Raw genomic sequence first — 15,198 nt, 5'->3', positions numbered from 1 at the left:
AGCCTTGAGTCAAGAACAGCTCAGACACGGGCTCGGGGCCGGGGGTCCGGCCTCTGTGACTGCCAACACAGAGGCCCAATCAGCCTCATCACACCAGGGTCTGGGCCTGGACGGTGGGCTGAGTGGGGGCCCCAGGCAGGGGTGGGGCAGGTGAGAGAGCATCCAGGTTCTGCTTATCCTGTGTCCACCTTGGGCAGAGTGGGGGGACCTGGAGAGGTCAGTGGGGCAAGGGCCATATCACTCCCTGGGCTGTCTCTCTGAAGACACTTGGTGGAGTGGGTGCTGCCAGCTCTGGGTAGGAAGGGAGCTTTGCACCCGCAGGCTCCATGGAAGGGGCATGGGGGGCTGTGGGCTGGGCTTGTGCCAGCCCCACGTGCCTGATGGGCCCGGTGGGATGCCTGGGGTCTGGTGACTGCCAGCCGCCCTTTGAAGCCTCGCCAGTCAAGCAGGCTGGGGCCCCTGGGTTCCAGGGCTCAGCCGCCTGGAAAGTGGAGGGCAACGCTGAACCAAACGGGGGGCCGGAGGACACACAGAGGGATGGAAGAGGTGGAGAAGAGGAGCCGTGGCCCTGAATCCCCTGGTGGACAGTGGTAACATTTCCCCTTTCATCTCCTGGTCTGTGAGCAAAGCTGATGCTCCCCAGAGTGGGCGGGGCCTGGATGGCAGCTCTGCGCACCTGCAGGGCTGAGGCTCTCTTGGAGGGGTGCTCCTGGGACATGGCTGCCTTTGGCGCTCTCTCCTCCCTGTGTTTACTCTGCGCGTCTCCCAACACCCAGGCTCTTCATCTGCTTGAGGAAGGCAGTGCGTGTTGGAAATGCCGTGCACTCAGAGCCAACCCTGGAATGGATTCATTTATTTTTACTTTAATGCTTATATAATGCTTGTTCATGCTAGGCATTGTCTAACTGCTTTACAAACCTTAACTCATTGCACTGTCGTAACAACCCTGTGATGTATGTACTATTATTTCCCCCCATTTACAGGCTAAGAAGCCGTGGTACAGAGAGGTTCAACAACCTGCCCAAAGCCACGCGTGTGAATTAAGGCTATAAACTGTGAAACACAGCGAAGACTCCATTGTTCTGTGATGGGGTAAAAGTAGTGTTTTGTCGGCAAGCTAGAACATGACGACCTGGAAGGTGCAGGGCTACTGTGTTGAGCTCTGATGATGAGCTGGTGATGAGCCTGACTTGCTGCGCCTTGGCGATCGTGGACCTTCGCCCAGATACTTGCCAGCCCAAAGCCCTTTGGGGTGGGGGTTCGCCCTCCTTCCCAATATTCCAGATTCCTGCCTCCTTTCCCATGAAAATTCCCATCCCTTGGCTTGGGTATTGTTAGGAGCTTTAGGGAGAAAAATCCATGTATTTGGACTAGTTCACACTAAGGTGTGGATGGCTCACTTACCAGAACAATTTGCATTTTAAGAGAAGACCTTGTCAACCTAGATCATGGTGTCCTCAGCACCACTGACATGTGGGGGTAGAGAATCCTCTGCCGTGGGGGTGGGAGGGCTTTCTGGTGCACTGCAGCAGGCCTCCACCCACTAAATGCCAGAAGCACCTGCCCTAGTCACGACAACCAAAGATAGCTCTGGACATTACCTGATGTCGCCGGGGAACAGGGCTGCCCCTAGGGGAGAGCCCCTGGCCTACATGGATCCCCTCTCTGTGGGTGGGACGCCAGGAAGGGAGGGGCTCAGCGTGTCTGAGCTGGGGGGATGGACAGATTCTTCTCTTCAACTGCAACCTGTGTGTGGGGGTCCGTAGGACGTGAAGGAAGAGGGCTAAGTGGCGGGCTGGGATTGCTGGGGCACCTTCCTGACCTCCCCTGGACACCACTCCGAGCTGGATGTTGCTCGGGACGTTTTGCAGCTCTACTCTGTTCAGTGCCCCGGCAGCCCCAGAGGTGGGAGCTTTTTCTCTCCACTTGACCAGTGAGGAGCCCGGGGCTCTGCTCGAGGTCTCAGAGCTCAGCCGAGCTTGCGGGTCGTCTCAGGGTTGCGCTCTGCGGCAGCAACACCCTGCCTTCAGCGAGGCTGTGGGATGGAGCCTGGTGTTTGCTGGCAGGGTGGTTCATCAGGGGCCATCCCGGAGAGCCCTCGTGTTGGCTGAGGACTCCAGCTCTGTCTGGGCTGATGTGCCCCTGGTCTGCTGGCCAGAGAGTCCAGCCTTTCTGTCCCATCCCCTTAGCTTATCATGTGGTGACCTTGTCCTGGGTGGGTGAGGGGGTGGCTGGGGGACTCTGACAGCCCATGGGCCCTGCCCCAGGTTGGACAGTTCTGTCCAAACCCTACTGGACATCTGGCCAAGCAAGCAAGGCACTCAAATGAGCCTGGGCCAGCAGTGGGCGGGCAGCCAGGACCCAGATGCTGACAGCCTGTGTGTGGGCAGGCAGCTGACCGCTCTGCTGGCAGGGAGCAGGTCTCCATGGCACTGAGTTCCAGCTGCCCATGTCCTCCCATGGACTGCCCCTGTAACCCCTGAGCCCCACAAGCCCCAGGCCGGTCATCAAGGGCACATCCTGGTGGAGGCTCCAAGCGATGTCTAGTCCTAGAACAAAGTGACTGTCATTCAAGGAATGTTGAAGAGCAGCTCTGTGGGCTGGGCTGGGGCTGTGAGTGTGTGCACAGGGCTGAGGGTGTGTGCACGGGGGTGTGAGTGTGTGCACGGGGCTGAGAGTGTGTGCATGGGGCTGTGAGTCTGTGCATGGGGCTGAGAGTGTGTGAATGGGGCTGTGAGTGTGTGCATGAGGGTGTGAGTGCGTGCACGGGGCTGAGTGTCTGCACCGCCTGTCCAGTGGAGGGATGAACAGGAGGCAAGCAAACACACAACAGTTTCAGAACTCACTGGGGAACCAGGACTGAGAAGGGGGGCAGGCATCCACTTCAGGGAAGACCCATAAGCCTGGCCTCTCTGAGAAGACGCACAGAGACCGTGTGCTAGTGGAGGGAACAGAATTCCTGGCACAGGAAACAGTACACACAGAGAATCCTTCGCTGGCTTGAGGGTCCCTGGGGCTGTCATGTGCCTGGGGTGGGGGATGGGAGGCGAGGGGTGGGAGGAGTTGGGGCGGAGCAGTGGGGGTGCGCAGGTGGGGTGGTCTGAGAGCTGCAGGGCTGGATTACGGAGGTGAAGAAAGCATTGGGATATTGTCAAAGTGCCACGGGAGCGTTGACGGGTACAGACCCTTGGAGGGGCCTGGGTCACACCTGCCATCACAGTGCATGAACGTGGACCTGTCTGTCCCTCGCATTTTATCTGCCACAGAACAGGGGCGGTTGTCATAGGTTTTTCTTTTGCCCAGAGGTGTGGAGAGGGGAGTCCGGGGTGCCTTCTAAAGGCACAACCTCCCAAACACCACCCTCGTGTGTTCTTAGAGGCTGGACAGTGGGGTGCAGGGGACATGGGCAGCGGTGTCAGAGGCCGAGCAGGGGGCTCCCTCCAAGGCCCAGAATGTACATGTTGGCTTCCGCCCTCCCGGATGCGTCCAGGACCACCTGCTCTCTGCAGCCCATCTCCACGTCATGGGCAGCCATGGACTCCCAGTGCCAAGGTATTATCTGCGGCTGATAAATACCCATCAGCTCCCTTATGTGATTGGCTGGTTTGCCGGGGGCTGGGGAAGCTTGTTGAGAGCTCTAATCCTTGAAAAAAACCTATAAATTAAATTTTTATTGACTTTAGTATAAGATGTTTAAAAAAAAAATCGATGCTTTCATATTAAATCTTTTCCTTACGGCCTTGCTCCCCCATGAACTGGATAAATTCAGCCCTTCCTCCTCCTAATAACGGAAAATTCCCTGGAGGGGAGGGCTAGGACTTTCTGTCTGGGTAGGCACTTCCTGTTGTCCAAATTACAAAATTAAGACAACAGCCCTGACCCAGGTTAGGGGATTGAGAGCTTGTCTCTTCTCATTTCCCCAAATGAAGTCTTATTTCTCCGGCTGGTGGGATGTCCCCTCTGGCCTCCCCCAGGGTCATCTGTTTTCCTGAGGCCATCATGACTGGGGAAGGAGCTTGCTCTTTTTCTGCAGGGAGGAGGTGGGTGCTGGTGAAACAGGAAGGTTTGGTTTTCAGTGTCGCCCCCCAGTGTCCCCATGGTCACTGGCCCAGGGAACTCGAGTGTGGCTGAACACCTGGACGTCAATAACTTCTATGTGACCGCAGGATGTCCACACAGCATCCGGCCAGGGCTGCATGAGGCAGGCTCCGCGAGCAGGTGTCAGAGCTGCCCCCACCCCTGCAGGGAATGGCCAGGGCAGTGTCACTGCTGGTGTCCCTCGGCCAGGGCAAGCAGCCAGCAGAAGCCCGTTTCTTCTGGGCTCACTTGCCCTGCACCCTGATATCTTCCCTGCGGGACCCACCGTCCTATGTTGTCTGTGAGACTAGAGTCATGACCCCCCAGGGCTGCATCCCAGGAAAGGCCCAGCCCACTCTCGGCCCTGTACCTCTGCGGGAAGAGGGAAAAATCCAGATGTGCTGCAATTTGCAATCCACCACCAGCAGCTGTGGTATCTTCTGACCACACATTGTGGATCGTGTGCCAGGCACCGGGGGACACGACAGTGGGCAGGAGAGCCAGGCCGGGCAGTGGGGTCCTAGCCCTGTGTGGTGAGTTCCCTGATGGGAAGGGAACATGCAGGAGCACTTTGGGGGCAGGGGGGCTCTGTGAGAGCTCTGAGTTGGCCTTGCGTGAGACAGCAACAGTGGCCGGGCTAGTTTCTCAGCTCAATAGTCCGATCTCGGCTGCTTAGTGCAGCCAATGATGTGGGGGTGGGAGGAGGAACCAGGAGGAGAGGCCAGGAGCGGCGTGCTGGGCCTAGAGGCTCTGGGGAGAGTGGCCAGTGCTGGAGGTGCTGAAAGGACAGCACCCAGCCTGGCTGGCCAGCCCCATGTCCAGGGGAAATGGTCTCCCCAGACTGGAGCGGGGTGCTGTGTGCATCTGGATTTTTCCACTCCTCTTTTCTGGATCCCATCAGTTCAGTCTTGGCAAAGATGGCTTGAGCCTGAAAGCTTTCCCATCTATTTTTAAATAAATGAAATTCCTGTCTCTTGCATGGAATTCACCCCAAATGAGCATTTTCAATGAACTGCTTCCCTGGGTTGCGGGGGTGGAGGGCACTGTTGACCAGGTTGCTGACAACAGGACAATGGTGTGCGTGGCACAAAATTGAAATCATATACGTTCAGTGAGCCAGCGCACTGAAAGGACATCCTAAACAGAGGAAACGAAGATTTTCAAGCCTTGATATGGGAGTCATCTGCCAGAACCTCTGGGAGATGTGTCAGACCTTTCTGGGGTCTGCTGTTTGAGACAAGAGAAGAGAGGGCTTGGGGATGCAAAGCTGTGCCTGCATCCCTAGCAGGCTCCCCTCCTACCTGGCCGGCGGTGGTCCCGCTGGAGGGCCCTCCCCCAGGAGACTGAAGGCAACCGGTCTCTCCTTGATGTCTCGGAATGCCAGAGAGCCTGGACGTTGCTCCCATCTCAGGGCTCATATGTTTGCAAAAATGATACCTGGGAATTGCTCCTCCTTCCTCTGTGAACCAACCCTACCCACAGGCCCACTTCACTCTCACATCAAGCCCTGAGAAGGGGCTTCCCCAGGAGGGGCCATGCCCAGCTTTGGTGGCACCCCATAGTCTGTGGCTCCCTCTTAATAGGACGAGGGATCACGAGGGCTGCTCAGAGGCCGATGAGTGGAGGGAGCCAGCATGGGCAGCCTCTCTCTTTTTGTGATGTAGGCGGTCATGCCCCTCCCCTTGAGCTGACCAGGTGGGCTGCCCCTTCCTCGGCTTGGGCTCAGTGAGGGTGCACACACTCGAGAAAACTGCAGCCCTTTGGGGGCACACTGGCTGAATTCTGGGGATGGTAGCTAAGGACCAGGCACTGAGGCGGGGCGGTGGGAGTCACGAGCGTAGCCCCTGAGCCGTACCTGTGTGCACAGGTGTATGGGGGGCACACCTGGCACTCCATCCCCAACATTCTAGATGACTTTCAAATTAGACCATTCTGTTTTCTGCTGAATATGGAAGAAAAGGCCACATGGCCTTCAGCTTGGGAACTGAAAGGGCAAACCCACACAGCCGATCCGGCGCCACGGACAGTGCTGTTTTATGAGCCAAGTTACTGGTGAGGACATGCCAGCTACTACACAGGGCCTACCCTCGTGGACCCCACAGCACTGGGCAAAGGCGGGAAGGGCTGGATGTGGTCAGGAGAGGTGCAGCCAGCACACCCAGGTGTGCAGAGGGAGTAGGTGCGTGGTGGGGTGTCTGTGTGGGGTGCACAGGGGCCTCTCGGTGCTTGGGGAATGGGTCCTTTAGCTTCCCAGAAGAAGGTTCCAGAAGGACACCCCCCCCCCCAACCATGGATTCCTGGCTAGGGGAGGCAACCTCTGCCTACTCCCCCTGCCATCTCTGTCCAGAACCTGCCCTCCTTTGTCCTGGACTATGGCACCAGTGTCCCCCCTGGCCTCAGGCTCTGTCTTGCCCTGGGGCCCACCCTCCCAGGTCCTTTCGGGGGTCTGCAGAAGAAAGTCCAGGCCCCTTGGGGTGCGTCTCTCCGGTCTCACCTCTCTGGCCACCTCTGCCCCTTTCCCTGCTGCAGAGCCCTCTGCAGACCCTCCCTTTCTCCTGCTCCTCCCTTCCAGCACTCCTCCCAGGTCCAGCTCAGGCCACCTCTTAGGAAGTCTCCCCAGATGCCTCCCTCTACACTCAGGGGACCAGTGTCTAGGAGGTCCTCATACCTGGCCCACTTAGAGGCCAAATGCATAAGGTCCTAGTGGGCTGAGCCTTAGCGAAAGGTCTAGCAAGGGCCGGTGCCCATCCCTCCGTCCTGCTTCTAGGTGTCCAGTCCAGAGGTCCAGCTGGTAGGAATCCAACTGGGGCCAGGCGCTGGCAGGGCTTTGGGATCCAAGGGAGAGCTGGGGACCGCTCAGCCGGTGCTCTTGTCTCACCAGGGGATGACCAAGCGGCCAGATGCCCTGGTCAGGGCACATGGGGCCGCGGGGAGCGGGGCTCGCCCGGCCCGGGTGGCCAGACGCCCGGAACAGCCAGTCGGGTCCTCATCTGCTGTCTCCTGCGTCCCCTCCCCTCCCCTCCCGCGGCCCGCGCGGCGTCGTCGCAGGGGTTAACGGGGGCGGGGCGAGGCGGCGGGCGGAGCCAGGTGGCCGCAGCGTCCCCGCGCGCGGCCCGGGCCGGCAGGAGCGCGGAGCCGCCGCCGCTGCCGCCTCGGCCATGCGGCTCCCGGGCCGGGGGCCTGGGCTCGGGCCCGCGCCGCCCCCTGCGCGCTTCCCCCGCTGAGCCCGCGCCCGCCGGGGCGCCGCCCGGCGCCATGGTGCAGAAGTCGCGCAACGGCGGCGTGTACCCCGGCCCGAGCGGGGAGAAGAAGCTCAAGGTGGGCTTCGTGGGGTTGGACCCCGGAGCGCCCGACTCCACCCGGGACGGCGCTCTGCTCATCGCCGGCTCCGAGGCCCCCAAGCGCGGCAGCATCCTGAGCAAACCGCGCGCGGGAGGCGCGGGCTCCGGGAAGCCCCCCAAGCGCAACGCCTTCTACCGCAAGCTGCAGAATTTCCTGTACAACGTGCTGGAGCGGCCGCGCGGCTGGGCGTTCATCTACCACGCCTACGTGTGAGTGCCCACCGCCGGCGGCCGCGCGGGGGGGCGCGGGGGGCGCAGGGGCTGCGGGGCACGGCGGGGCAGTCGGCGCTGGCGGCCCCCGGCGCGCGGCTGCGGGCGGCGGGGGGGCCCTGTGCGCCCGAGAGCCCGCGTCGGTCAGGCTGGCGCCCGGGTCTGAGCCCGGCGGACGGCGTTCGCTGGCTAAAGCGAAGGGCGGAGATGCGCGTGCGGATCGGAAGGAGTTCTGGGGTCCGGGCGTCCAGGCCGGGGTGGGGGCGCCATTCCCCTACCAGCAGCGGCCTGGTCTGGTTGCATCAGCCCCTCCCCCGCAGGATGGGGGGATGTGCGGCGCCCCAGCCTCCCCTCCTCGGCCTGAGGCCCCTCCCCACGGACGCTGCGCTGAACAAAGGGCCAGCCGGGAGGGAGGGTGGCGCTGCCAGTCCTGCCACTGCATCTGGACCCCTCGAGGCCTCCCTCTGGGCTGGGCTCCCCCCAGGAAGGGGGCAAGGGGTGGGGGCAGGGGCTGGCTTACCCGGCCGCAACCCCCAAGCCGCTCACTCTCCACCTAGGGCGAGCTTCTGGGTTGCTGAAATGGGGGTGGGGGGTGTTCTCCCAGTATTACTTCCCTCCCCCAGCCCAGGGCTCGGGCTTGTTGCCTGTCTTGCCCCACCTGCCGGCGCTCGTCCCCGGCCCAGCCTGCATCCCCCAGTCCCCCCTCCACCCAGCCCAGCCCTGACCCCTCTGTGCTGTGCGAGCCGAGCAGCAGGGATATGCCTCAGGCACTGTGCACGTCCTGGGCTCTGGAACCCCTCCTTGCTGGATGGATGCCCAGGAGGAGGGGTCCTGAGCCGGCCAGCCCTGGCCCTGTGCAGGGAGCTCCTGGCCCCAGGGGAGCAGCTGCAGTGGCCTCAGGCCGGCATCGTGTGCACATGAGTGTTGGTGGGTGCCGTGTTGGGGCAGGAGTTGCCCTCGTGCGGCCTGTATGTGGCAGGCACTCTCCCTCCCATCCCAGCTAGACTGGGGCCCGGACTCGGCCATTTTGTATGAAAGAGGCATTTTGGGATGGGAGTGAGGAATGGATTCTGGGAGACCATCTCCAACCCTGTGCCCCCCTGGGATGAGGGGGTGTGTGCCCATGGACTTGTGAGTGTGTGCTCTGGACAGACCCTCCATGGGATGGGGGAGAAGACCCCAGGGGGGAAATGCCCAGCTGTTGGAGGGGAGGGTGTCCTGGGGGAGACCACAGCCCTGGCAGGTGACTTGGGCACTGTCCCCAGCCCCGAAGCTGAGCCACCGTGGGAGGCAGGGGCTTCCCTGGCACCATGAGCGTCCCTCCCCACCCCCCCGGCCCCAGTGGGGCGACTTGCCCCCTTCCCATGTAGGCAGGCTCAGGCGTGCTGTTCATCCCTGGAAGAGCCCTGTGTCTCCTCACCAATGGCCCTTCTGTCACCACTTCCCTCCCCTCCTGCTGGGACCAGCTCTGGTCATCCAGGTCCTGCCCCGACCTCTGGTATGGGGTCAGAACCCACCCCACACCCCACAGCAGCCAGGTGCCCCTCTCTGGCCTGGGTATGGCTGCTGGAGGGTCTGCTGTGCTTTGGCCCCACACGTCCCAGGCCGGCAGGACATCCTGGGTCCCCGCCGTGTGGCCCCATCTCCAGCCCCGAGTGGCCTCTCCTGCCCGGGCCTGAAGTGGCCAGCCCCTCTGTGCCTCCCGCCTCCCCGGAGCTGCAGCATCCGGGAAGGGGTGCAGCTCGGGGGGGAAGGCTGGGTCAGGGTGCTGCTCCCGTGCATGTGCGTGCGTGTGTCCGTGTGTCCGTGTGTCCATGAGCCAGGACGGGCAGGCCCGTAGCAGGTGGGGGCCCTCCTGCCTGCTCAGCCCCTTCCTGGCTTCCCCACCGAGGGCACGGGCTGCCTTGAGCTCCCTTGCCCCGACTCACTGGCAGGGAGGCCCTTTCCGGGGAGTGGGGGAGGCCGGAGGACAGCTGTCGGGTTAGGCAGTGAAGTCTAGTCCCGGAATCTGCAGGCCCCAGTCTTCGCTCAGGAGAGTGGGCACGGCTGCTCCTTGCCCCCAGGCCTTGTGGAGATGGGCCGTATGGGGTAGTCGCTCTCCCAGGGCGGGCCCGCTGGACTCCCACCGAACAGTGACACGTCTGCTGCCGTTGTTGCTCAGCTCCCATCCCCCAGGCATGGAGTTCTCCACTGTCCCGATGCCCCACCCCCAGTCAGGACACCTTCACTGCCCTGCTGCTGGTCTCCGCCCGAGGGTGTGGCAACCCTAGGATCCCTTTGCCCAGCGTGGACTGGCCCATGTCTGTGCATCGTCTGGTTTGCTGGATTCATTAACTAATCCAAGTTCAAGGCCCTCTTCCCTGCCTGGCACTGAGCTGGGCCTGAGGAAGCCCGTGGGGGGCAGGGACCAGGCCTCCTCCATCTGCCCTGGCTGGAAGGGGGTCCTCAGGGCTGGGGCAGCACTGAGCCCTCCTGGGCCACCGTTCTGCTGCTTTTGCCACCAAAGCCTGGCTTCTGGAAGATGGAGGTGTGCCAGCAGTGGCTCTCAGGCAGGGAGGGACGCTGCTGCCCTGTGGTTCCCCGTCCACCCTCCGGAAGGGGCTTTCTCCGAACACCTACCTCTGGGAGTGGAACCACGACCGTCACTCCTTCCTGGTGTGAGCATCTGGAGACAGGAGCCTTCCCTGAGTCAGGAGGGATCCCACGCCTGCCGAAGTGTGGGCCTGCCTGGGCAGAAACAGCTTGGACCCGCCCCTCCCAGCGCTGAGGCCCCTGGAGGGTCCCTTCCTCTGCCTGGGTAGACAGAACCTACCCCGGGTGATGGTTCACCCCAATTTGGGTGGGCAGCCCAGGCTGCACATGGATCCAGGGGGCGGTTGCTGGGACCCTGGGTGGGAGGACTCCCACACACGTTGTCAGCACTGGGTGGGGCCCTGCATTGAGGAGCTGGGCCGTGTGGGGTGGGGAAGGGGTCCAACTCAGCTCTAGGCAGCCCTGCAGACCCTCCTCCCCACCGCCTGCCCCTCACACCTCAGGCCAGAGTCTCAGGCTTGAGGGTCTGTGCACCCTGAGAGTGGGGGTGTCTGTGTGTAGGAGGATTTTCTGGGTATAAGTTCTGGAGTTTTCGTGAGTTTCTCAGAGGGGATGTGAGCCTAGGCCGCCCTGGCGGGGATGTGGTCTCGGCAGGTGGGGCTTGCGGGCCTGCTCTGGGCAAGTCCACGGAGGATCCTTTGGGAGCCTGGATTGGGTGTGACCCCCGCGCTTGAGGGGAGCCGGGCAGTTACTCCTTCGAGGGGATCCCTCCGCGTGGTTTCTCTATGGCTGAAGGGGGAATGTGCCTGTCATGTGCTGGTCTCAGATGTATCTCCGGGAGCCTGAGAGAGGGCTGTATTCACTGGTGGAGAAGCTGAGGCCAGGCGAGGTTGAGTCAGCTCCAGAGCTGTCCCACTCAAGCTGAAAGAGGTCTCTGCCTTGGAGATGAGAGTTTTGGGGTGCAGATTGCTTGACCTTTCCAACATCTGAAAGCCACTTTGAGTTGTCAGGATGAAACTGGGTTTAAAATGGGCCGGGTGGCAAATGCCGGGGACGGCTGAGCTTGTGAGTCCGGGCTCAACGTGCGGCTCACTTTTTGTGAGTTGTTTTCTCTTGGGCTGGGCCACCAAGCCCTCTCTGTCCTCAGATGGCACCTGCTCCGGGGTCTGTGCTGGGGGCTGCTGGGCCCGGCGTGGTCTCGTGCTGCGCCGCAGCAGGCTGGGGTCCAGGGCCTCGGGGCCTGCCGCGGTCCCCTGCGTGGCCTTGGCTAACCCAAGTGGGGTCACACTCTTGGCCTGCACAGGCCACCTGCTGTCCCCTCTTGCTTGTCTGCCGCTGGTGGGCCTCCCCGGGGGCAGGTGGAGCCTCTGCCCTCAGCCTTGGCCCTGAGTGTCTGCCGCTCTGTTCCTTGGTCTGACCGCATTTGATGGTCGAGCGTGGCCCAGGGAGGCGGTTGGGGTCCTTCTGCTGACGGAACATTCTGTTTCCAGAAGGAGGCTGGAGTCTGCGTGGCTGTGTTCTCAACTGCTTTCAAGTCGCAGACCTCTCTCCAGCCTTGGGGAGGGAGTACCCACCGAGAGTCGGAGAACCTTATGGAAATTTCCCCAAAGGTGGGACCACCAGGAGAGTTGTGGTTTCCAGGGAAACGGGGGCTGACCAGACCATCCTCGCTGGCCTGGAGACCTCGGCCTCCTTGCAGGATTTCTTACCCTCACCAAGTAGTTTAAAGCGAGAGCAGACCCTGACAATGCAGTCCCGTCTAACGTCCACTGTGTCCACTGTGTCCACGGTTGCTGTGGAGTCCCCCACGCCCCTGTGTCTGCAGGCCGGTAGGGTCGGCGGGAAGCTCAGTGCTCGACAGCTTCCCAGGTCGGAGCGGAAGGAATCTTGGTTTTATCAGACGTCTGTACCAGTCAAAGTTTCCAATTCCAAAGACTCAGGAGGAGTTGGCCAGCGACGTGGACACTGCTGTGCGTCGGGGACCCTCAGACCCCAGATGCCACCACGATGTGGTGGGAGGCCGAGCTCCGTGTCTGGCAAGACTTAAGGCCCAGCATGTCTTCGAAGGAGCGGGTCACGTCCAGTCGTGGATGGAGGGCGTCTCGAGGGTGTTTCACAGCTTGTTTAGCTTATACGTTAACCCCCAGGCCTTGGTCAATCTCTGCTCCCGCCTGTCTGGGATGTGGGCCCCGTGCCTCTGTGCGTGGCCGTCACTCAGCAGATACCCTGGGTCCCTGCGGGGAGAGCCACGGGGCTAGCCTTGAGGAGTGGGCTCTCGCTGTCCCGTGGAAGGAACAGGGTCCAGAGGACTGAGCCCCTTGGGGCATTTCATGGAAGAAACCAGCGGCAGGGTCTTGGGTTTGGAGAGGGCAGGCCCCTCAGGGTAGAACCTCTGTACAGGACAGGGGGAGGGCATGCGGCACGTGTTCTGTGGCCTCTGAGAATCCACGGGAGGTTGGACAGGGCAGGTGGGCCAGGGGCCAGGCCTGGGGTTCAGGCCCTGTCCTGTTCAAAGGCTCAGGACCGTGGGTGGGCCCTGGGCTGGACGCCTTGGAGAGGCGACGCTCAGGAGGGACGTTGGTGCCTGACTGGTTGTTGGAGACCGTGCCGGGATACCCCGAACGTGCCTCCTGTTAAATATTCTCGGGTACAAACGTAGGATCGTTCCTGGACGGACATTGCCGGGTACGTGTGTTAGGAACAGACATCCCCACGTTACCCCCACGGGGGTCACCCTGTCTCCATTTCCACTGCTTGTTAGGCGTGTCACTTAAGTGGCTCCCTATTTGTGGCACGATGTTATCTGGTGGTTCGGAGGGCGAGTTTGGGTGAAGGACGGGGAGTGGTGTGGACCCCTGGCTCTGGGCTAGCCTCACTGGGCTCCTGCCTCCACCGACGCCCCCAGACCCTGGACCCCAAGTTTCCTTGTCTGTAACGTGGGCTAATAATTCTGTGTTTACTTTCTGCGAGTCATCGACCGGATGCTCGGTGTGTGTGACGCTCCCAGAGCTCACGGCCGTTGCTCTTAGGTCTCCATGGCTGTGGTTTAGCAGAACGAAAAGCCCTGCCCAACAGAAAGACTGGACAGCCAGGCGGATGGAGGTTGGCCTGTCTGGACAGCTCCCGCGGCCGCGCTCCCGCCGCTCCGCCCAGCCGTGGCAAGCCCGCAGTCCCATCGGCCACGGCTGGGCCTGGATCAAGAGGTTTGTGGCTGCTGGTAATGAGGCCGCACACTTAGACGTGGGGCCCCATCTGACGCTTCAGATGCTTGCTTGTGTGTTTGTCCCGGGGGACTGGCCATTTTCCTGAAGGAATTTGCTTGCTCTGCAGCTGCCTGGGTATGGGACACGTCTTCTGTTCACGGCTGAAAGGCGCACATTCCCAGCGTCCTGAGCCTCCAGACACCGAGGCAGGAGCGTTTTCGGCTTGACAAGCAGCTCTGTGGGCAAGTTGTACTGATGGGTCCCCGAGGACCGCTGGCCTCTGCCTGGGCGTCCTGACCAGCCCCCACTGTCCTCGGTCCACGCAGGCCTCAAGGCGGAGCCCACCCCCGGCTGCCCTGTCCGCAGAGCATGGGAGCCGCCTCCGGGCATGCCGCTTTCTCCTGCAAGGGCTGGAGCTCAGCTGTGCTTTCCGACGGCTGGCAGCTCCAGCCGCCTCTTACCACGGCGCCGGATTTGTGGCAACGCCCCGGCCACCGTGGGCGGAGGAAGCGTGTCTTCCACTGGGGCTGCGTGGCACCCGTCCACCTGCCCAGCAAAGCCGGAGCCGCTCAGTTGACCCCGAGCTGGAAAGAAGAGGGTCGTGCAGACCTGAGGTTGTCCCCAGAGAACAGCGTCTTCCGTGCTGGGGGAGGGTTTTGAACAAAGCACTTGTTCTGGGAATGACTCAGTTTTGCGCCTTGCCCCCGGGCCCCACACTCCGCAGGGGTCATGCAGCCCACTCACCCCCCCGCGGTGGTACAGCAATGGGCCCCGAAATGGGCTTGCTGTCCCTGATTAGTTCCCGCGGAGGTGGGTGCGTGTAGGAGAGGGTCAGTGGCGGACGTGACTTTCCCTAAAGCCTGTCTCTTCCTTATGCGAATTTAAAAAGCTGTGGCGAGGGGCGCCTGGGTGGCTCAGTCGGTCAACGTCTGGCTCTTGGTCTCAGCTCAGGTCTCGATCTCGGTCGTGAGTTCAAGCCCCACGTTGGGCTCCACGCTGGGTGTGAAGTCTACTTAAAAAAGAAAAGCTCAAGGCCAGAGTCAGAGGGGAGGTGGTCCTGGGGTGGTTCAGCAAATGGACTGGTCTGGAGTTGGGCAGAGGGAGGGCTAGAGTTTCTGTTGTTGGAAGCCGGTCTAGATCTAGATCATGCTTTTAATTCATCCAGAAGGACAGGGCTGAAGAGCCTGGGATGACAGTGCCCCGGATTAGGAGCACTCTGGCTGAGCTGGGACCTGCATTCCAAAGGCTCTGCCAGGTCAGGGCCTCCTGGGGGCACCTGGAAGGTCAACATTTCCAGAAGAGTAAGGTGCTTCTAAAATGATTTGCTCTAAGTACGTTTGCATGGCTTTCTCTGCAGGAGTCTGGCTGAGCGTGCCAGGATGGGTCCTTGTTGGGAGCCCATGGGGATGAGGCTGGGGACTCATTGTGGGGACGGAGGGCCCGGCACGGTCACCGACAGGCACCCTCTGCAGGTCTGAGTGCTGTTTAAGGAACCACTTGTCAGCCCTGCTGTGCACCCAGCCTCACCCTTTCCTGGCGGAGGGTGGGGAAGTTGGTCCCCGTGGGGCAGGGATGCAGGTCCCTGTGTGGGTTGAAGCTAATGTTTCCTCCTTCTTCCTGGGCCTTGGTTAGTGCGGGTCTTGCTCGCGGGGGTGGTCAGGTCTTGGAAAGGGGGTCTTCTAACCCTTCCTTGAGTCTCGGATGATAGGGACAGGATTGTCCTCAGGTGCTTCACACACCGGCTGTCAGTCAGCCCCCAGATGCTGAGGTCAGGGTCTGTAATGGACCGAAGGCCACTTGACACATGGGGCAGCTGGGATTCAGGCCTAGCGGAT

The 15,198-nt window shown here is 61.6% G+C and overlaps 1 protein-coding gene across 16 annotated transcripts in view; it reads left to right on the top strand.

Moving 5' to 3' along the window:
- The first annotated feature begins 7,272 nt into the window (after positions 1–7,272).
- The window catches only part of KCNQ2 (potassium voltage-gated channel subfamily Q member 2), a 54,417-nt gene continuing 46,491 nt past the window's right edge, over positions 7,273–15,198 (top strand). For 6 of the 16 annotated variants that reach the window (XM_036084983.2, XM_036084909.2, XM_036084988.2 and 3 more), the window contains exon 1: positions 7,275–7,628. In XM_036084983.2, coding sequence (XP_035940876.1) covers positions 7,333–7,628 — 296 coding nt within the window. In that variant the 5' untranslated portion in view covers positions 7,275–7,332. Of the gene's footprint in view, positions 7,629–15,198 lie in introns of all 16 variants that reach the window. The other 10 variants (XM_036084946.2, XM_036084880.2, XM_036084899.2 and 7 more) reach the window with 4 other exon arrangements.

Source organism: Halichoerus grypus, chromosome 10, assembly GCF_964656455.1.
Source record: "Halichoerus grypus chromosome 10, mHalGry1.hap1.1, whole genome shotgun sequence".
Taxonomy (NCBI): domain Eukaryota; kingdom Metazoa; phylum Chordata; class Mammalia; order Carnivora; family Phocidae; genus Halichoerus; species Halichoerus grypus.
Note: the sequence above shows the minus strand (reverse complement) of the source record. Positions and strands in the feature narration are given on the sequence as shown.